General features: G+C 38.2%; 1 protein-coding gene across 3 annotated transcripts in view; it reads left to right on the forward strand.

Moving 5' to 3' along the window:
- Positions 1-2,774: 2,774 nt before the first annotated feature.
- Positions 2,775-23,190, forward strand: part of LOC135212149 (dual specificity protein phosphatase CDC14A-like) — a 229,259-nt gene continuing 208,843 nt past the window's right edge. For all 3 annotated transcript variants that reach the window (XM_064245564.1, XM_064245563.1, XM_064245565.1), the window contains exons 1-2: positions 2,775-3,585; positions 13,088-13,260. In XM_064245564.1, the coding sequence (XP_064101634.1) occupies positions 3,537-3,585; positions 13,088-13,260 (222 nt within the window). In that variant the 5' untranslated portion in view covers positions 2,775-3,536. The remainder of the gene's footprint in view (positions 3,586-13,087; positions 13,261-23,190) is intronic.

Raw genomic sequence — 23,190 nt, forward strand, 5'->3', positions numbered from 1 at the left:
ACCATTTCATTGTATATAGTAGATAATTTGTCTACATATACTTAAAAAGGTGGAATAATGAATAATGACCTTAGATTTTCTGTCATTTCGGTTAAGATACAGTTTATCTGGCCACCTTTTAACATTGCCTCTTATGTCATTTTTTTTAAATAGACTATCAGGATGATAAATCGTGATTTATTTAAATTTCTTTGAAGAGTTGTTTCATAAGAACTCAAAACTCTGAGCTGCCAGTATCCCATCTAGTTTGGTGCATATTTCCTGCAACAGAAATATCAAAATTTTCCAATCCTAAAAAGTTTTGCCTCTCATTGTAGGTTTGACTATCACTTTTCTTTATGTTCTGAGGAATTTTGGTTCTTCTCAATGGCGTTTCTTGCTAAAAGGGTAAATTAGCCTACACATTAAACTCGTCTGCTATTGGCTTCAGTTTTTTTTATCCCCTTACGAGCAATATCTTAAGTCTAGAGATTAGTTTCTCACAGAAAAGCATAGTACACCGTTCAGCTGTTATCTCACACCTAAGCTTACTTTTAATTACGAGTATATCCCCGTTCTCATCCTATTACTTCGTCATTCAATAACCACACACGTGTCTTTCGTTACAAAGTCTGCTTTTCATTCAATACTTTTATGACTTTTGTATCCGCTGCAGCAACAGTGCCTATAACTTAAATCACACAATTTTCTCACTCTACAAAATGGTCTGTTTATTTCTCTCTGTAATTTGATTCTACCTTTTATCAAACTGGATTAGACCTATACTTATTGAAGTTGATGTGTCAGTTTACCTCCCACTGCCTTTAGTGCGTTAATTATAGGTCTATAGGGCTATTGTCTTTCATTTCCATGCATGGGCTTTTCCTGCCTACTTCTACTTCTGTTTTTGTGTGCATTGATGGTTCAACGTTTAAGGCTTCTTCTGTTTCCTCCTCCTTGAAATCACCAATACGACATCGCTTTTAATTTCATATCACACTTTCTTCATTCGCCTTCTACAATTCATTTTAGTGATTTTGAAATCCGACCTCTGTCATCTATTAACATTACATGAGCTTAAACTTTTAAACAAAAATAATAATAATAATAAAAAACACCAGCTTTGAAAAATACTTTTGTGTGGTAAATTAGATGCTTTGTTTGGATATCATGCACATTTTTCTTAAAGAGGATCGACATAGTTATGATTTGCCCAGTAAATGTGGTTCCTTTTACTTCTGCTGTATAAATTCCTCTCTTTGTTCTAATTAGTCAGCTTTTAAAGTGTCTTTTATATCCCTATTTTCTTTTGGCATAATATAATTCTTACTGTCTTGGTAACTTTCCAGCTGAGATGAAAAGGCTGTTCTGTCTCTTCCTAGACTGGCTTGATTATAATGCTCAAGCTTGTAAAATATTGCTCCTTTAAATTTGATTTTAAGAGGAAATTTATATTCATCACTTCCTTTAGATACAAGATATATTTTTCTAGACTGTCTAACGTTACCACCTTTGACGACAATTTTGATTAGGAAAAAAATGCAATTTGGTTTGTGTCCAGTTGCTGCTCGCTGAGCAGGATCCTGCGTCTCTCGAATAACGATCTTGGTTTTGGTTCCATCAGCGATGTCCATCATGACAAACATTGCAGCATACTAAAACCGAATTTCAATTAACGGAAAACGGCGATTCAAAAAATTACACAGCTTAATTTTCCTTAACAAACAATATAATTAAAGTTCAGGTATTGGTAATATACACGAGATTGAAGTACGCTTAAAAACTCTACTCCATTTGAACACTAAGAAGCAGAAGTAATTTTGTTCCAAGGACAAAAATCGATGGCATTATATAATCTATTTGTTGGGAACGGTACCATTTTCACTTGCACATTCACGTGAACGCCTGCCGTAAGTTGGCCAAGAGTTGTAAGCGGAGAGCAAGAAAGAAGAGGCAGCATGACTGATCGTTGGCGGTTCTATATATGCCACCTGTATGATTTTACCTTAAATTTTGGCCTTTTATTTTCCAATTGTTAACATTTAATTTTCAGTCTTCCAAAACATATACGATAACTGTTCTGTTTTATTTACATGCTGACTTTTGTACAACCTATCTGGCTCTATGAATAAAACTTTTAGCATTAATGTAACCGATATCTTTCAACATTATTTCATATATAAATACAATTTGTATTATACCTTTGTTTGACTGGGTTTAATAGACTGTAAAGAATAATCTTACTTGTCCCATTTGTATTCTCACAAAGAGTTTAACGTTCCATCCAACATACACGAATCGGAGGCAATATAAAATGAATTGTGCAATAATTGTTTAATGGTATACGATGATTCGTACTACGCTTCACTTTGCATTTCTTTCTGCCATTTTACCGTCTTCCAGTTAGAAGTTGTATGTTGCTGAGGATCAAATAAATCGTCTAGTTTAATAATTTGTCACTTATCTAACTCATGGTATGAATTTCAGCGAAATAATCATAAAATATATCTATATATACACCGATCGATATGGCGGTGTTGCCATTCCTTCAGTCATAACAATTGCCATCTATACGAAATATTTGTATTTTATCAAAACAGTGTGCGGCCAATGCCAATTATTTTCAATTATCTATTGTAATAACGATATAGCTGTTTCATTCTAAATGGTGACCGAAACCCATGTTTGTGATATATTTCAAAGCAAATAAACACGCGAGCAAAATACTCGGCGGCAACTCCCGTCGGCAGCGGGGGCGACCTGTGATTGGTTCGCGTATTTTCAAAGCATTTAAAACAAACATGGCCTCGGTGTGAGACGGACTGACCCTTCGCTGAGATGAGTTTTATGTGAAAAGCCCTCGTTCTTTCAACGACTTTTACCTTCCGTTCGCTGAAGGTAGTGGATTAGTGCTAGTGGATACCGAAGGTGCTGTGTGGAAGTGCGATTAAGGCGTCGGTCGAGGGAAAAACGCGCTCGAAATACCATATGCCAGTGGAGAGGTTCTTCTCCCTTCGGAGTGGTGTGTGTGTGTGTGTCGTCAGTGTCTCTCTCGCGATCTTCCTCGTAGTGTGCCGTAGTTAGTAGTCAGTCAGTCATGTTGCATTGATGTGAAGAAGCTTCCTTCAGCCTTCGCCAAGTGCTGAATTGAATCATCCAGATTGCTAGTGCTCTCTCCTCTGTCTCTCTCTCTCTCTCTCTCCATCTTTCCCTTTCTCTCTGTCGGATTTCAGGCCGCAAAGCCCCGACACCGCCGCCCCTCTCTTGAAGCGAAACGGGTCAGGAAGGAAGGAAGGAAGGACCAGGATGGTTATAATACCGGGAGGTGGTATTGGGGATTTCGTCCCCGTCGGCTCCTCTCATTTTTAAATATCCCGTTTTGATTCCTAGCCCCCTATCACATCCATAACCCTCTCACGGAGAGACACAGTTCGCAGGTCACAATTAGACCGGTCACTCAAGAATTGCAACAAATTGCAACACAAACCTCGTCTAGAGGAGAATTTTCCAATTTCGAATTTGAGTTTCGGAAGGACACCACCCCCCGCCCCCCAACCATGGAAGACACCAGCGAGGTGCTAGTGTGTGCTGCCGAATATATGAAAGGTGAGGGACATCTTTGTGTCATCCTATTTAGGTATAAGAAACTATCAGGAAAAGGTGAAAGGAAAGACTCGTCGCAGTAGGCCCTGAGCTTTCGTCTTTTATTTCAGTACCTGATTACAGTAACGATTTTAATCTTATTTGTATTGAAATTATAAACTTATTAATTCAACTGAATATGATCACATGCATGAACGGTAATACATCTTCCAGGCGAATCAGACCAGTCGTAGGCCTATGTTAGGAAATCTGTGTAGGCCTATAGATGTAGGCTATGAATTAAATAGCTTAGCCTCAATAACCCAGGCTAGAAACATTTGAGAATTTTTTTATTTCTTTGTTTTATTTTTTATACAGCTTGGATGTTAAATTATATTATGTTTATACCAGCTTGCAAGTAAAGTGACACGAATACCTACTACTAGGCTAAATATGATCGACCTGCAGATGTGGGCGTAACTTGGACCAGACTACTGACATAGGCTGTCCTATTTCATTGGGGTACACATTTGTAGTTTAGCTATTACCATAACCTATGAGTTTTCATAGAAAGGTGGGTTCGGCAAATGTTCGCAGTTCTGGGTTTAACTTTCATGAACTTTGAACAGTAGTCGAGTGTCTTCCAAGTAGGTACCTGTTTTTTTTTCTTTTTATGGCAACAGTGCAAAGTTATTAAATCATGTATATATATTTATTTCAGTGACACAAAGTATAATAAGTTGATCTGATTTCTTCCACTTCTCGATGGCGAGAAAAGTCATGTATAGGCATATTAGTTTGAAAAATTGAAAAAAAATATATTTAGATACTTAAAAATGTAAATAACATGGCCAAACTTCCATAGCTTGAATTAGTCCTGTTGATTAGTTTTGTAGACAGTGGAAAAAATGGTGTTCTCTACTTTATATTTACAAAATTATGGAAATAACCAACCCAACAATACCAAACTTCATAGAATCAATCGGTCCCATTGAAATACAATTGCAAAAACTAGGAAAAGCGTAGAGAGAGAGAGAGAGAGAGAGAGAGCCAGGTTGATCAATTGATTCAGAGTAACGTTCGCCAAGGTCATCCACCCAAGCGGCGGCTGTGATGACAACGGCGAGTGAGAGGGAGAATATTATTATCTTTGGTCACAGCGGTCAACTAAGAACACTTCGTTTCTTGGGGCTTCGGATGCCACTTGGGTCGATCTGACCCAGCGTGGAATTTTTGAGAGTGGCGGTCGTCACATCTGGTGCATGTGGTTTATCACCTCCTCTCTCTCTCTCTCTCTCTCTCTCTCTCTCTCTCTCTCTCTCTCTCTCTCTCTCTCTCTCCTGTGACAGGCCTTTTAGCTTTTAATGCTTTACACTGTAAGTTTAAATTCATGAGTTGCCATGTGACGAGGATGCTCTAATAGTTACTGTGCTATTTATTGTGCCAATGTATTAATTATTGTACGGATTTCGTACTATTTGTGGTACAGACTTCGAATAAGTTGTTTTCTCGACATTGTAGATGAATGCTTTACTACAAAGGGAAAAATGGTTCTTATATCAGTTCGTGCGATGACCACATTCTCTCTCTCTCTCTCTCTCTCTCTCTCTCTCTCTCATTAGAATTAGGATTGGAATTAGGTGTTTGATTATGGTACACACACACACACACACACATTATATATATATATATATCTATATATATATATATATATATAAAAAATATATATATATATATATATATATAGATATATATATATAAAATTTCTTTTGCGGTGAATATATTATAATATATATATATATATATATATATATATATATATATATATATATATCTATATAATATTGCCCGTGTATCATAGTTCTGTTTGAGTCTTTGTAGTTTTATTTTACCGTTGGAGATGCAAGAAGGCCAATTGATAATTCCTCTAACAAGAAAGTATACCTTGAATTGATTATTGCATTCACTTCCTGGTTTAGACTAGGCTACTAGCTTTTTATCATCTGCCTACGCCCACTTGTAAAAAGTAAGCTTGCCCACACAGCCATACGGTAACTGCACACCTGCCCGATATCTCTCTCTCTCTCTCTCTCTCTCTCTCTCTCTCTCTCTCTCTCTCTCTCTCTCTCTCTCTCTCATGCTATTTTAAAGCCTGCTGTTCCCTTACACCTAAGGTGTTTCTGGATAAAGGCGTATGGAGGCATTGTAGTGGATTGTTTTAGATAATACAGTGATAGTCTGAATGAGGTGTGCTGTCTTATATCATCAGGAAGTATAGTAATTAGTAGCCTATGTGGAAAGAATATCTTAATATTTTTTTGTAGAATGGACGAAGAAGCTTGATCCTTCTTGATCAACAGATAATTCTATTTTAGAATATCTTTATTTCGTATTATCTTTTGCCGTCTTGTATTTCGTATATTGATCTAGTAGGTCGTACAAAACATTCATGTATATATCAGTTCCCGATGTTCGGAGATGATCTTGCATTGATGTAAAGATTTATAATAGGAAATAGTATTACGTCAACTGGTGGCTATTTGTCAGCTTTTCAGAATAGTTAAAAGCCACCGCACTGTAAAAGTTAGCAGTCATAAATATAGTAAGCAGACACACGAAGATCAGAGTAATGCGGAAGATTAAAAAAAAAAGCTATGACTGAGTCTGGAGTTTGCGATGTTGAAGGGTTAGAAGAGGCACAAATTGGAACGGGTGAATTTGTTGCATTAAAACTGGGTTTTGCTTACTCAGGGAGGAAGCCTTCAGACTACTTTGTCGTTGTTCTTGTTGTGGTGGTGTGGGTGTGGTGTTAGGATAGCCAAATGGAAAAACCTAAAAAGATCTGAAAGAGGTGTTTCGCTTTGAGTGAAAGATGGAGGAATTTTAGGATAGGACTTTCATGATTTATTTATTAGAATGGTAATGTCACACAAATAATGTGCATGTTAAACAGTACAGAACAATTATTTCTAATAAAGTACAACGTTTTTATTATAATTTTCGTTGGAGGTTGGAGAAACAAAGCTCTATTTGACCGTGGGCTTTAGCACGCGCCCTGAGTAAGTTGGAGGTCGGATCACGCCTTATTGGTAATGCAGTTGTATCAAAGTGTGTCTAAGGCACTTCGCGTGATCATTGCTTCCTCATCTCTCTCTCTCTCTCTCTCTCTCTCTCTCTCTCTCTCTCTCTCTCTCTCTCTCTCTCTCTCCATATTTGTGTATTTATATATATATATATATATATATATATATATATATATATATATATATATATATATTATATATATATATATATATATATATATATATACCACACACATACATACATATAGTTATAAATATATATGTATTTATATATTATGTACACATGACATACTATTTCTGTCAGTGTTCTCTAAGATTAGGAGGAATTTTCGTCCTCTTATGAGACCACCTCTTTGCAGCTTTAACTCTTGCAATAAACAGATCTTTCCTATATATATGAAACTCTGGAATTCTTTTACCTATTCTCTTTTCCTGACTCGTGACCTTTCGTCAGTCACTTCCTTCGCCGTTATTCTGAGCCTCACTCGTCCTTTTTTTTTGTTCCTTTTATGATTTCCTATTTATGTTCGTTGTTTGTGTCCGATCATCCAAGTGTAAATGGATATCAGCATCTACAGGAGTCAAGAAATAGGGGGTAGGGTGAGCAGCCTCATCCTTGAAGACTTGCAGAGAAATTTAAATGCGCTATCGTTCCACCGTCTCTTGCTCCAAAGGGGTCTAGATAATTATGTGTAGATTTTTGTCAGAAATTTCAATGCTCGATCCTTCTAACGCCTCTCGCACCAAAGAGATCTAATTATGTGTGGATTTTTGTTTTATTTGTTTTTGGCCTCTGACAATATTACCCAGTTTTGTTTGCCGCTTGTCACTGGGGTCAATCCATTCTGTGGAATTTGTTTAGTAAATGATTCCCTTTTAGATTCATTCCACGTCGACTTGTGCTTGTGAATAATACTACCGCTGATATTGAATTACCCGCGAAGAATGCAGATGATGTAATATACTCGTATGTTTGGGTGGCGTTTTGCTATTGATGCTGCTGTTCTACTTCGTGTGGTGGCATCAAGCAGAACTGTTAATGGGGACGTTTTCCTTAGGGGTTTCAGTGCTGACACAGCGTTTTTAGGTTACGGAGTCTGTGCCGAGCATTCTGCTATTTGTTTTTCTGCTCCACCAGGCCTTTTTATGGGGAAGCTTTGAAAACGAGTACGTACTAATTGTGCAAAATATTTCCCAATCTTCCCAGTTTGTATTCACCTTTGGTGAACGCGATACAAAACCTCTCAGAATGTGAATTGTTTGTACATTTTAGGAACTAATGGAAGTTCGGGAATTCAAGAATACGTAAAGGAAAGGGGTTGTTCAATTGTACTCTCTCTCCTCTCTCTCTCTCTCTCTCTCTCTCTCTCTCTTCTCTCTCTCTCTCTCTCTTCCTCTTCTCTCTCTCTCTAAAAATACATAACGTAGAAGTGAATACTCTGGTTGCCCAAATGGCTGTTTGTATTGTAATATATCCCAAGAATTGACTCAGATGACAAAAAAGCATAATGTACGGTATTTAAATGCAGACTAGAAATGTTATGCAAAAAAGTATTTTATTTATAGTATTTACAAGTATATATTCCTCCAATGTTAGGGTTGAGAATCCTAATGATCCATTGCAAATGGAGACAGCCCCAGAGAAATGCACAAGTGTTATTTATTGCATCCTAGACATGTAACGCAGTTAACACAAATTATTCCTGCCTTTTATAAGCACAAGTGACAGCAGTTACTGTCTTAATTGATAGGAGTAGAACACAAGCGCCAGTGTTTGGTTATGTATTATAATCAGCAGTTCTGTTCAATAACTAATAAGGTACTCGTATCTTGTACATCATCTGTTTATGAGAAATAGTACGCCTGGAAAGAGCAAGTGCTTGTGAAAGAAAGAGCACTGCCACACCGTAGGAAAAGTACATCGGTGCTTGCGAGCAACATTTTGGGGCTCGCTATGGAACTGGAGATCATTTCAAGGTCACGCACTTGGAGCAATGATGTATTATTGTCCATGACATCAGGTGCAAAGCATGTGCGCCTCGTAAGGGCGAGTCGGGCATTAAATCTAGTTTCTTTTTGTGTTATCTTTGAGGAGTACTGATTGTATTCGAATGATAACGTCGAGTGGCGTATATATCTATTTTGACTTCTCATTTTAAAGTGTTACGATTTTAGCTACGTTATGTCGGTGACTTTTAACAGTTTGAAGACTGGTTGATGTGGTCCTTTGTGTTGGAAATGAAGATTCTGCTGGCACATTTGGAAAGCTGTTTTACAGTCGAATTTCTTATTCGTATTGACAGAGGGACAATTGTTATCATGCTCATGATTCCAGTTGTTGCTGTTGTGACAAGGCAACGCAAGAAAGATTTTGATGAAAAATTCCAGATCGCAATGAATGATTTAGTATATACCTGTTTGTGACCTTGCACAAGGACGAGGGGTGCTTTGAAGGCCCGGCCTGCTCCCAGGTGAAATCAGGGGATTTCCATTTTGAGTCGTGAGAAATAGGGCAGTGTTATAAGTCAACTGAAGAATGTCATTTGGATTTGTTTTTTCTCCGGCCGCATTCACACTTCTTATGGATTGATGGAAGAGATTGTTGGTATCTGCTGTTATGTGCTTTACGAACCTTGAGCTGACGTAGTATATGATTATAAGAGCTGATTCTTGAATTATGAACTCGGGTTCATCTTGAATCTCATGTCATACGATGTTGATGGATTTCTTGGGAAAAGGCTATGGTATTTGCTGAAGCTCTTCAGTCTTGTGCCCCAAAATGCGTGTTTGTCTGATGGAGTAACGTGTAAATTAGTTGTAGAGGAGGACGGGAATTAATTTCTTATTTCTTGAATAAAATATGTTTCCTTGTTATTTTGAGAGAGCTTTTTTTTCTAGATCAAGTGTAGATCCCTACACTTTTTCTAGATCAAGTGTAGATACGTACGGTGCAGCTCACAGGGTCCATTGTATGCATTCCTAAAGGTTCTTTGCAGCTTCCCTTCAGTCTTATTATCTTTTTTCCATCTTACTGTATACTCTTTGGTAATGTTTGACTCATAGTGCAACTGCGAGGTTTTCCTCCTGTTAACATATTACAAAGTTTTTTTTATTGTCAGTTCCCTTTTCAACGGCGAATGACCACATAGGTCCCAGCGCATGGCCTTTGGCCTAAGTTCCACAATCTGTTGTATTCAAACAATCTGTAAATGGAGCAAAATAAAATTATTGTTGGCTGTGAACGTACGTAGGAGAATTTGAGAAAATCACGCTCTTTCTGAAAGTAAAGATTTGTATGTAAAGCGACTATCTCGGATTCGAGACAGCCCCAGAGCAAGCAATTGTAGTGTCTTGCGTCCGGATGGGTGATCCCCGAACATATTGTACCCAAGGCTCATTGTAGGAGGAGCTGCCCTGCTTGAATAATAATGAGGCTGCATTGTCGGACTTTGTAGGATAAAGGAAGCAGGGGTGATTTTTATTATTGTTTATTTTTAATTAAATGTACTTGTGTCAGAATGACGTTCATAATTTTACTGTGTATAATAATATATATATATATATATATATATATATATATATATATATGTGTGTGTGTGTGTGTGTGTGTGTGTGTGTGTAATATCATTTATATAATTAATAATATATAAAAGTATGAACGAGGGTATATGTTGACTCAAACTCTGAAGTAATCCTTCAAATCTTGCGTTATATTATTTGTTTACGTATAAACTGACACAGCCCAGTATATACTATGTATATACTCAAGAAGCTTGCAAGCGTGCAGAACTCTGAATCACGCAACAGCTGAACGAAAGATATTATTATAATAAGATGTGAGTCCAGAGAACTTTGTTTCCGTTCACACCAGTGCTATTCGGTGTCGATTTCGTCCGAGATTATGGCTGCGATACGCTGTTATCGTTGGTGTGGAGAAAAGGGATGGGTTGATTGGCCGTTGGGAAGCAGCTTGCCCGGAAATTCGTGCAATAGGAGAAGTGGAGAGACTATTTTGTTGCGTTCATTGCGAGCACACTCTTGCATTCATATTTTTTTATTTTCATCCACATTGTACGGTGATATATGATTTTGTATTTATCGATTTGATATTGTATTTGTTTTACAATTTTTTTTATTATCGTTTACTACCATTTTTTTTTATTTAAGTCTTTGCAATTTTTTCCTTTGTTTTATCTCCGAGGGTCGGTAAATAGTGCCGTCATTGCACCTCACGTGGTGCACTGTAGCTACTACTACTTGAGGTTCTTTGCAGCGTCCCTTCGGCCACTAGTTGCAACCTCTTTCATGCCTTTAACTGTATCTCCGTTCATATTCTTTCTTCCATCTGACTTTCCACCCTCTCTAACAATTGTTTCACAGTGCAGCTGGGAGGTTTTCCTTCTGTTACGCCTTTCAAACCCTCCTACTGTCAGTTTCCCTTTCAGTTCTGAATGACTTTATAGGTCCCAGCACTGGGCCTGTGGCCTCAATTCTATCTATTACAATTGTGGATGCCTTTGTTTTATCAGTTCAGATGGTTTCCACAATCTCTTTGGTGAGCAAGATTAAGCTGCGCAGAACTTAGACTTCCATCTCATAATAGTTTAGACTTTCCTCTCATACCTCTCATAATAGTTTATGACAAAATAGTTTTGCTTTTACTGATAGGATTTTGAAAAGATGGGAATAAAGCACTGACTCTAATCGTGTAATCACTAAGAACGTCTCATTGTTATGATTAAAAGTCTTGCTTTGTTTACATCAAAACAGCGAGATATATGTGGCATCATTTTTAACCACCGTTGCCCAAACCTCAGTTCCGTTGTCGCGTTGGTTTGTGGGGGGTGGGCATGTGGACGAATTTTGATTTTCGGGGCGTCGGGGTATGGCGGAATTGAGGCTGTCTGCGGTGGTGATGATCCACATCCGTATTCGGCCCTCGGCCGGTGTCCATTCAGAAAGGTTGGAACGGGTTGTCCGGTAGAAGAATGCCGGGAAGCTGCGTGAGCTAGTCTCTCTCTCTCTCTCTCTCTCTCTCTCTCGCAATTATTACATAGCATACTCCACACAGAGGCACAGTTATTGCATCGCGCACACACCACACACAGGCGCAGTCATTACATCGCACACACACACAGTTATTGCATCGCATACTCTCTCTCTCTCTCTCTCTCTCTCTCTCTCTCTCTCTCTCTCTCTCTCTCACACACACACACACACACACACACACAGAGGCACAGAAATTACATTGCACTCACACACACTTATTACACCGTACGTTCAAACACACACACACTCAATTATTACATCGACAACGTTTCCGTCAAGTATACTTCACTGTGATTTTGTTTTTATAGATGACAGCTCACGTTTATCATCATATTGTTCGTTTCACGATTCCGGTAATTCATTTGATGAAAGGCATCAGCAGTGCTTCCGTGTTCCCCTGGGGTAACCATTTTGTCGGTCCTATGTAGAGAATCGTGATTCTTGGAACTCTTCGACTTGATTTTCATCTTCCGTGATTTCTTCGACTTGGTATTTCATCATGTACTTCTACTTATATTGCCATTTATGTTTTATGTTTCATATGTAGCCGATTTCATATCGCCTTTAGTTTCTGAATTTATGTTTTCGGTGGTTTTATACATTACTATTCTTATCACTTCGGCATAGATGTTACCAATTAGTCCTCTGAATATGCAGTGGTACTTTTGAATTCTGTTCAAGGGCCTTTCTATGTGAGGTCAGGGCATTTTGTTATGTCGCCTATCTGACAGAAATTGTCAGTTCCGTGTAAGGTTTGTATACTGAAAATAAGATTAAGTTCTATATCTTTTTATCTTTTAGTGTTAAACATCGTAGCAGTCTACAGTGTATCCTCTCCTCCTCCTCCTCCTCCTCCTCCTCCTCCTCCTCCTCCTCCTCCTCCTCCTCCTCCTCCTCCTCCTCCATCCTCCTCCTCCTCTCCTCTCTCTCTCTCTCTCTCTCTCCTCTCTCTCTCTCTCTGTGTGTGTGTGTGTGTGTATTTGCCTAGTCACGGGCTGTTAGTGCGAATTTCTCTCTCTCTTCTCTCTCTCTCTCTCTCTCTCTCTCTCTCTCTATCTATATATATATATATATATATATATATATATATATATATATATATATATATATATGTTTCTTATCACGTGGATAATAACTGGATTTAATAGATGAATGATTACTTTAATCTCTCTCTCTCTCTCTCTCTCTCTCTCTCTCTCTCTCTCTCTCTCTCTCTCTCTCTCTCTCTCTCTCTCTCATTCACTTGAATGGTAATGTTACTTTATGAATTATTACTTGAATCTCCCTCCCACCCTTTGTGTTTGTCTGTCTGTCCCTTTAACTAAATTTCAGAAACAACGTTTCATCTTTGGACCAACGTTACTTAATGTTTTCGAACGTTTTCTCCATTGCAGATCGCCTCTACTTCGTAACTCTGAGGACTTCGGGAAGGCCTCGGTCCACGGCGAATACCCACTACTTCTCTATTGACGAAGAGTTGGTGTATGAGAATTTCTACGCCGATTTCGGACCGCTGAATTTGGCTATGCTCTATAGGTACTGCCAGAAGCTCAACAAGAAACTAAAGGTAAGGAAACTTCTCGAAAAATGCATTTGGTTACGTTGTCTTTTTTTTGGTGTCTGGTCCCAGGTAAATGTCCGATTTTGAGAAGGTCCGTAGAGGTGGTTGTTAAAAAAGTTAGGCTGTCTTAGTTGAACCAGACCACTGAGCGGATGAAGAGCTCTCCTAGGGTTGGCCCGAAGGTTTAGAATTTTATTTACGTGGCTGGGAAGCAATTGGTCACTTAGCAACGGGACTTACAGCTTATTGTGGGATCCGAACCACATTATATCGAGAAGTGCATTTCTGATCACCAGAAATACATTCCTCTGGTTCTGCATTGATAGGCGAGTACGCGACCCACTCATCCAATGAGGAACTAGAGGTGCCGTGAGGTGCACTGTTGACATTGCTTAAGGTTCTTTGCAGCATCTCTTCAGCCCCTAGCTGCAACCCCTTTCATTCCTTTTACTGTATCTCCGTTCGTATTCTCATCCATCTTATTTTCCACCCTTCTAACAATTGATCCAAAGTGGAACTACTTTGAGGTTTTCCTACTGTGACACATTTTTAAACCTTTATACTGTCGGTTTCCATATGAGCGCTGAATGACCCCATAGATCCCAGCGCTTGGCTTTTGGACTTAATTCTTTATTCTATTCTACTCTTGAGGAGGAAGGGGTGTGTTTTTGCAATCACACAAAAAGTGTATATATATATGGTGTTGGTCTACTGTTGATGACATTATTCACTGAAGGGTTTGATAAGCGATTGAAAAAAAGAAAACGGAAGAAACTGTTCCCGTGATTGAGAGCTGCGGATGAAGGGGATCTCTTTGCAGTTGGTTTATATTTCGGTTTATGGGATGGATGGTTGGAGTAAGAGTTAGTCCTCCATTGATGCTGGCAGACTTCGCTCTTTGGATGAAGGGTAACGGACATCTGGTCGTTTAGAAATGAGAGTGATATACCCGGCCAAAATTGTGCTAGTAGGGATGAAAGTGGTTTGATTATGAGTTGTTTTAGTTATAGGGGAAATATGTTCATTCGTATCCCACATAGGAGAATGAAAAGACTTTTGCTTAGAATATGCCCAACTGTTTCGTCCTCCAGTGGTCAAAACTGTTGGGCATATTCTAAGAAAAACTTTTCATTCTCCTATGTGGGATACAAAAGAACATATTTCCCCTATATCTAAAACAACTCATAATCAAATCACTTTCATCCCTACTTGCTCAGTTTTGGCTGGACATCATTCTAATTTCTAATATTCTAATTTCTAAACGACCAGATGACCGTTACCCTTCATCCAAAGAGCGAAAACCTTTTCATTCTCCTATGTGGAATACAATTGAATTAACATATCTTTGTGCCTAAGAAGATTACCAGTACTATATATATATATATATATATATATATATATATATATATATATATATATATATATATATATATATATACATATACATATCACATATACATATATATATATGTGTGTGTGTGTGTGTATTTTATATATATATATATGTGTGTGGTGATCATATCATTAGAATGAGTAAGTTTTTAACTGCTTTCAGCTATTCTTTATGCTAACTTTTCTTGCTTGAACAACTCTACTCTCATTTTGGTGTTGTGTGTGTGTCTGTGTGTGAAAGAATATTTTAAAGCATCTATTTAAGAGTAATTGCTGACATTTTGCACGTGATGACCAAAGCTAATATTAGAAATTCTCCAAGTGTCGTCTCGAAAAAAAAAAACAAAGGTCAACATTCCCACTTTCTAGTTTTTCGTAAGTTTAGTTCGGATATGGCGCAAGAGGTGAGGTTTACAGTTTTTTTATGACGAATTGGTGTCTATCAAGAATTTAGACGCAGAATTCTTCCATTTTGTATATATATATATATCTATATTATATATATATATATATATACTATATATATATATATATATATATATATATCATATATATATATATATATATATATATATATATATATATATATATATATATATATATATTCTATATATATATATATATGGTGGTGTGTTGATCAGACAGACAGAACGACAGACAGAGTCCTCCGAAGTGTCCTCAGGAGCGATGTTGTATTATTTTTTGTCGTAATACATTATACACTTTAATAATGTATGCTGATTTATTACGGCCCAGGGTTCTGAATTTGCCCATAAAGACTCCATTTACGGAATGGCTCAGCTATTATGTCGTTATAGGCTATATTAGCCGTAATGCCTTCATATTAACTGTAATGACGACTCATATACATAAAACATGGAATCGAGTTGATAACTGTCAACATTTCTCTGGTGTTTTATTAGATAGAGAGAGACAGAGACAGAGAGAGAGAGAGAGAGTGCCTTGGCCCTCTTAATTCGAGCTATCTATAAAGAGAAACGTTACCTGTTACGTCTGTCTACCCTTTTTCCTTACATTGTCACTGATCTCAGTAGCTAGAACTAAATGAATAAGGAAAAATTTAAGATGCCTTCATACTACTATTGTGACCGAGATAACGTCAATGAATTAGTAATAATAAGTGAGTAAATTATTGTCAGCTCAATGCCATATACACGGAATATACAAATTGCAAACAGTAACATATATATACACAATCTTGTTACATGAGATAACATGATAAGAAAACGAATAAACGGCAATATCCACACAGTTGCTGAAGTAGTAAAAAAGATAGTAATCATTATACTGGTGATAAAACAGTAATAATATTGAGTAAAGATAAAAAAAAAACTCAGTTTTAGTAGAGGTGCCTCTGGGAGTGTTTACTTCTCGTAAAAGGTCTGCCCTTTATCACAGCTATACTCTTTACCCTTTAAGGCATCAGGGAACGCAGAAAAAAAGGAGACGAGAAAAATACTGGTTACGGGAGCTGGAGCTGGAGCTGACAGTCATAAGATGCTGCGATAACCCCCAAACTTGTTTTCTCGTGGGACCGACGGCGCAATTAAGAGCATTTTGAAATGCGCTCCATAATGAGCGATTTGTTTGTTTCCGTCGATGCTTTCATTGGTCCATATCAGGTCCGGTCCAGTAGGGGGGGTTAGTGCCGTCAGTGCGCCTCATGCGTTGCACTGAAGGCATTATTGCGTCAGGTTCTTTGCAGCCTTCGGCCCAGAGCTGCAACCCCCTTTCATTCTTTTTTTTTTTTTTTTTTTTTTTTTTTTTTTTTTACTTGACCTCCGTTTGTATTCTCTTTCTTCCATCTTACTCTCCACCCTTCCCTCATAGTTGGTGCATGGTGCACCTGCGAGGTTATTCTCCCGTTTCACCTTTCAGAACCTTTTACTCTCAGTTTCCCCTTCAGCGCCGAGTGACCTTATAGATCCCAGCGTTTGGCCTTTGGCGGCATTTTTGTATTCCATTCTGTTCTATCCGTATCAGCTTTCAGCTTCGTTTATCTTTATTCATTCGCGTTTGTTGGGATGAGTGTTTCTTTTTTAGTTGTCTGTAGAAAAAAAAAAAACTTTTCTGTCCACCCTCAGATCTTAAAAGCTACTGAGGCTAGAGGGCTGCAAATTGGTACGTTGATCACCCATTCCTCCAGTCATCAAACATACCAAATTGCAGCCCTCTAGCCTCAGTAGTTTTGAATCATTGTTTAAGGTTAAAGTCACCATAATCGTGCGTCTGGCAACAATATAGGACACACCACTACCGCGCCGTGGTTAAAGTTTCATGATCATACGCCGTGCAGAAAACTCGATTGCGCCGAACTAGGTTTTTTTAATTAGCCTCGATATTGATTGAGCAGTGAAGTGATGAAGCACACCTTCAAATCGTACCTAAGGTGTCTCTGAGTCATTGGTGAATACCACGCCAGATCTCAGTGACTTGGGGACGTTGTGCTATGTGAAATGACCACCAAAGCTGAGGCTGCTCAGAATTTATCAAATGAGACTTAGCTGGAACATCAGTCACTTTTGTGGATTTATATACGCATGAATTTCAATGGACTGTGTATAGTCGTTAAGTATGTCTTAACCTGCTGATTTTTTTTTCTTTTTTCGTAGGAGACATGGAAGATGTAAACAGTAGGAAAGAAATAAAGAATGAAAAACAAAACCCGGCATCAGTAGGAAACGTAATACATATAATTATATCTATATATATATATAAATTATATATATAATAGATTATTATTATATATTAATAACATATAATATATTATATATATATATATATGTGTGTGTGTGTGTGTGTATGTATATGTTAATATTATATATACACATACATGCATACATATACATACAGATGAGTCAACTATACTATTCGGGGAACACGACAGTGTATTATTTTTTCCATTTTATGAATAAGTCTTCCTGTCAGTTTTCGTGGTATTAAATGTTTTCTCGTGAAACAAAATTCTTCCGATCAGTTGCTGTGGTGATATTGATGTCGTATGAAGTGAAGCAAAACGCGGCTTGGTATAACCTGTATGAATTATCCCTCTTAATCTTCCTGCATACACGTACACTCTATCTACCAATATACGTGTGCAATATCTCTTTTAACAGAATGAATCATGTTTTGTGTAATCGTCAAACGCGTTTTGAATGCAAAGTCGGTATCTCATTCAGATAGCGCGCTGGGGGAAATTGGCCTTTGTCGGGCCTCAAATGAGCGATGGCGATTGACATCCGAGATAGCGTATCAGTAAGCCACATTGACTCGCTGATAAACAACATTCGTCTTCTAAATTGAGTGCAGAGGCACTAGGAGCACTCGATTAGGACTTTGATAAGTCTCGCCCATGCGACGAGAATCTACTATAATAGTACGGCTTTGCTTCAAGAGTGCCGTGAATCGGTCTGGTTGAACAGATGTCGCCGGGTACGAATTATGTATAGTGTGTTCAGGGTTAAAAACTCTAGAGCCTTATGCTTGTAGTCAGTTGGTTTGACGTAGTATCATCTAAAACAAGCAAGAGAGAGAAAGAAATATATAACTTTCCTTATAATTGTAGTTACTTGGTTTAATGTAGTACCGTCTAAACTCTAAAACAAGCAAGCGAGAGGAGAGAGAGAGAGAGATAACTTTCCTTATACTTGTAGTCTGTTGGTTTAACGTAGTATCATCTAAAACAAGCAAGAGAGAGAGAGAGATAAAGCTTTCCTCATACTTGTAATCAGTTGGTTTAATGTAGTGCCGTTTAAAACAAGCAAGCGAAAAAGAGACAGAGAGAACTTTACATAGTTCAACCGTCTAAAACAAGGAAAAGAGAGAGAGAGAGAGAGATTTCCACGTAGTTCAGGTGGTTCAATGTAGTAATCATAGTCAGGTGGTTTAATCTATTGCCATCTAAACAAGCAAAAGAGAGATAGAGAGGTGGTGGGGGGAGGGTTGCTTTGACTATACGGCTTATTCACAAAATATTTTATTGTCTGTAGGTTTGTGGGCTGAGCCCCGTTCTTCATTGTATGGACTCTGTAAACAGGCGTGTCCCTGTTAACCCTGCTGCCATCCTGACGATAGGTGTGGTGCAATTTGTTTTAAAGTATCGCAGCCTGAACAGGGTATCGTAAACAGGCGTCACCTCGTGACTCATAAACAGGAAGAATTAGAGCTCTGTCGTGGGATTGTAAAGTTACCCGCCGTTACAATACTCCCCTCCGAGTCTAGGGGTCAGTCAATCAGCCAGTGCTCAATGAGACAGACTCAAGTACATTGAATTGATTGTCAAATTTAGGCTAAAGGCCAAGCGTTGGGGTCGATGAGGTCATTCAACGCTGAAGCGGAATTAACAGTGAAAGATTAGGAAGGGTGTAACAGGAGGACAACCTCAATTGTTAGGAGAGGGTGGAAAGTCACATGGAAGAAGAGAATATGAAAGGAGGTTCAGTAAAAGGAACGAAAGGGATTTTTGCAGCTAGGGACCGAAGGCACTCTGCCGAGTTTCTTGAGTAATGCCTACAGTGCACCGCATGAGGTCCACAGAGTTCGTCAGATGCCGTCGGCGTACCTCGTGCGGCGCACTGTAGTCATTACTTAAGGTTCTATGCAGCATCCCCTTTCATTCCATTTACTGTATCTCCGTTCATGTTCTCTCTCTTCCATCCTACTCTCCACAATCTTCCTATCAGCTGTTTCATGGTATGTCTGCGAGATTTTCCTGCTGTTACGCCTTTCAAACCTCTTCACTGTCATGGATTTACTATTACCGAATTATTCTGGTGCTGAATAGAGACAGTCGTGTATTTCAGAATATTTTTGCTTTCCCATTATGTGATATAAGAAATGTATAGTATATAATATATATATATATATAGATAATATATATATATATATATATATATATACATACATACATACACACATCGACCTACAAATGTCTTTAATATTAAGGACATTTGTAGCTCGATGTATATAATATATGAATCATGGTGATGTGATAAGATATATATATAAGATATATATATTCTTAGAGTATACATTAGCAATATACATTCCCCGAATTCGACTTAAAGCCGTAAGTGTAAAGAGTTCATGACGTTATCCGGCAGTCATCAAAATATCTATGGCTGTAATGGTGTACCTAAATTGTAAGTCAGCCTGTGAGGTGGAGAATATATATATATATATATATATATATATATATATATATATATATATAGATATATAGCTCTCTTGTTAGACTTCAATAAAACGTGGATGGTTTAGATTCCAATTTTTTTTTTAATGTACAGGTGCAAGCTTGCGAGGACATGTAAGACAAGTCTTCCTCATTGGGTACCGTTGCACTTGTATGAATGTGTGTGTGTGTGTAGATTTAAAACTTTATCTATATATATATATATATATATATATATATATATATATATATATATAAGAAATACAAGTAAGCACGTGATTTTGTTTATTAGCTGAAGCCACTGGGAAAAATTTAAGTACTTTCCGTGTATTTAACACATCTTCGTGGCACAAAGTCATGGCTTAAAAAACATTAAAAAAAAAATAAGGCCAGGGTTGCAAATGGGGCAAGAAAGCTCTCACAAAAGCAAAGTGAAGAAGAAAAAAAATATATGTATAATATATATATATGTATATATATATAATATATATATATATAATATATATATATATATATATATATATATATATATATATAATGAAGATCAGAGGGCAGTGGAAACAGGCTGTACATAAAAACCATCTTTGTTCATGTACCAGCCTGTTTCCACTGCCCCCTGATCTTCATAAATCGACTGATGAGCTGTCCACCTGTAACCTATTATATATTTAATTAATATTATATATAATATTATAATATATATATATAATATTGGAGAGAGAGAGAAAAGAGAGAGAGGAGAGAGAGAGAGAGAGAGAGAGAGAGAGAGAGGAGAGAAGAGAGAGAGAGAGAGCTATCATCAGTGACAGAAACACAATGAACTGTGCCGTGTCAAGTTCAACACGCAGATCCATGATGAGAATATGGCAATACAAAGTGTATTCACCCCCCTTCCTGCTCGAGTGTAGTGCAGCCAGCCAGCCAGCCAGCCATGCGGGGATCATGATGGGTTCTCGAGCCCTTGCATACATCATCTCTCTTCTGGCATCCCGACTTTGCACCAATGTATGATTGCTTTTTTTTTTTTTTTTTTTTTTTTTTTTTTTTTTTTTTTTTTTTTTTCTTCTTCTTCCCTTTCCCTAAACGTGACGCCAAAGGGGAAGTTGTCCCCGTATCGAGAGTTTATAATTCATCTGTGGCAATTTGTTTTGTTATATATGTGAGCTAGATATGTATCCCATGAGAGATTTAAGAGTGAATTGTTTATAATTAATCCTGGGTGTCGTTGAAATATAGTTCCCATACAGAACTTGATTACGCGGAATTTAGAAGGATCTGCGCACGCTTTGGAATTGGTAGCGTGTGGGGGTGGGGGGGGGGGGGGGGGGGGCTGGGGGGGGGGCTTCGTTAGTTTTATGGCTAATTGTTGTCACTGCTTGACCTTTTGTTTTGTTGTCAGTGAAAAATGACCTATATAAATATATATAATATATATATAATATATATATAGATAATATATATATAAAACACACACACAAATTAATATATATTATATAATATATATATATATATATATATATATATATATATATATATATATATATGTAGTTAGTGGAAAAAGAGCAACCGCTGCTATTGAAAAACGAAACTCCATTCTTTGTTTATGTGAGGTGCATTCAACTTCCTCTGTATGATATTCCATACACCAGTGTTCAGGCACTTCAGAACTAACGGGAAAAACTCAGCCAATATCATCAGTTCCTCCAGGCATTCACTCATGTTTATACTTATTTCTGCTCGTCATGTTACACCATCTCCTAAAGATGGGGGACGCAGGCAAGCATGAAAAACGTGATCATTTTTATAGTATCATCTTCATCGTTGTGTGATTTGCAACTAAAACTGTGGGGTAGTTGACCCAAGTGCAGTTGTGGTGGAATCTCCCGATTTCCAAATATTGAAAGCAAGGGACAAATTCAGTTCTGCTTTCTGCTGATGTCGCGTGAATCCAGATGAATTGGTTCGAGTTTCCGTTCTCATATTTAATTAGCTATCAATTTTTCATGTCACTTTTTCTCTCTACAAGCTGATTTCACATCGTAATCCTCTCGGGTCTGTGTGTAGTCTGTGGATTGTCCGTGAGTTTTTTTCACTTGAAGATTTAGAGGAAGAAAGGTCTTATTTAATAGTTGACTCATTTTCGTGTCTGTCGTCTGTAGATTGCCCATGAAGGTTTTCTGTTGAATTCTCCTGTAGTATGTATAGCTATTTGTACCTCATGAAGCGATGTAGTAGTATGACAATTCCCCCGATAGCCTTGAGATTTGCAGTCAGTGTCGTAGTTGTAAGCACCGTGTGTACACAGATGCATATTGACGTCTTTGTCATGTCCTTCTCCCGTGCCTTAGCTATAGTAGATTCACATCAACCGTGCACCCGATGTCCAGGCCCGTACGTTACGACGCTCCTGATTGGCTGTTGATAAGCCAATCACAGGGCTGGGAACTTTCCATCTCTCTCGAGAGTGTTCACATAGGTAGGATGTATGTTCCACCTCTCCTGAGGGATACTTTTGAAAGAGGTGGAACATACATCCTGGCTATGCCCCCTGCGTGACCAATCTCTCTCCAGAGACTGAGAGTTTCCACCTCTGTGATTGGCTTATCAACAGCCATTCAGGAGCGTCGTAAAGGCTGGCCTAGACATCAGATGCACGGCTGATGGGAATTCTACTCTAAAACATGCATGATTCCTCCACTTGTGAATCATTGCTTCAGCCCAACGGTCCCCCCCCCCCCCCCTTCCTACCCCTTGTTTTAAAAGTCTGCATTCATTGCTTGCGGTGCGTTGCTTCGTAGCTAATTACAGCCGCAATTTGGGAGGGAGAAGCCTTACTAATAACCCCGTAATGGGGCTCTTGGCCTTTCCTCAAGAACCCTCCGTTAAAACAAAGGAGAAATTTATAACTGCTATTTCCTCCATTATCCGGCTTTATAATTCACCGGTCCATCGGGTTAATGAAGAAGTTGAAGAATGACTGAATGACCGGGTTGAGGAAGGAAGGAGGAGGAGGAGATTTCGCCTCTCCCTCCCTCTCTTTCTTCTTCCTCCTCCTCCTCCGTCCTCATGGATGATGAGTCTTTCTCACTCCCCCCTTCCCAATGCTCTGCGATGAGATATGCTCTTCCTCTCTTCCTGCCTTTTTTTTCCTTTTTTCCTTGGTGTTGCGTCATCTAGCGCCTCGATCCAGCTGGTTGGGATGGATGTCTTTCTGGAAAGAGTCGTTTCATCTGGAAGTCCGGCTGGAAAGGACTTTTTTTCTGGGCAGGATTTGGAGCTGAAGAAAGCCATTTGTTACGACGTTTCATATTGAGAAAAAGGCATTTGTTATGACGATTTTCATTGAGAGCAAG

The sequence above is a fragment of the Macrobrachium nipponense genome, chromosome 40 (assembly GCF_015104395.2).
Source record: "Macrobrachium nipponense isolate FS-2020 chromosome 40, ASM1510439v2, whole genome shotgun sequence".
Lineage (NCBI taxonomy): Eukaryota > Metazoa > Arthropoda > Malacostraca > Decapoda > Palaemonidae > Macrobrachium > Macrobrachium nipponense.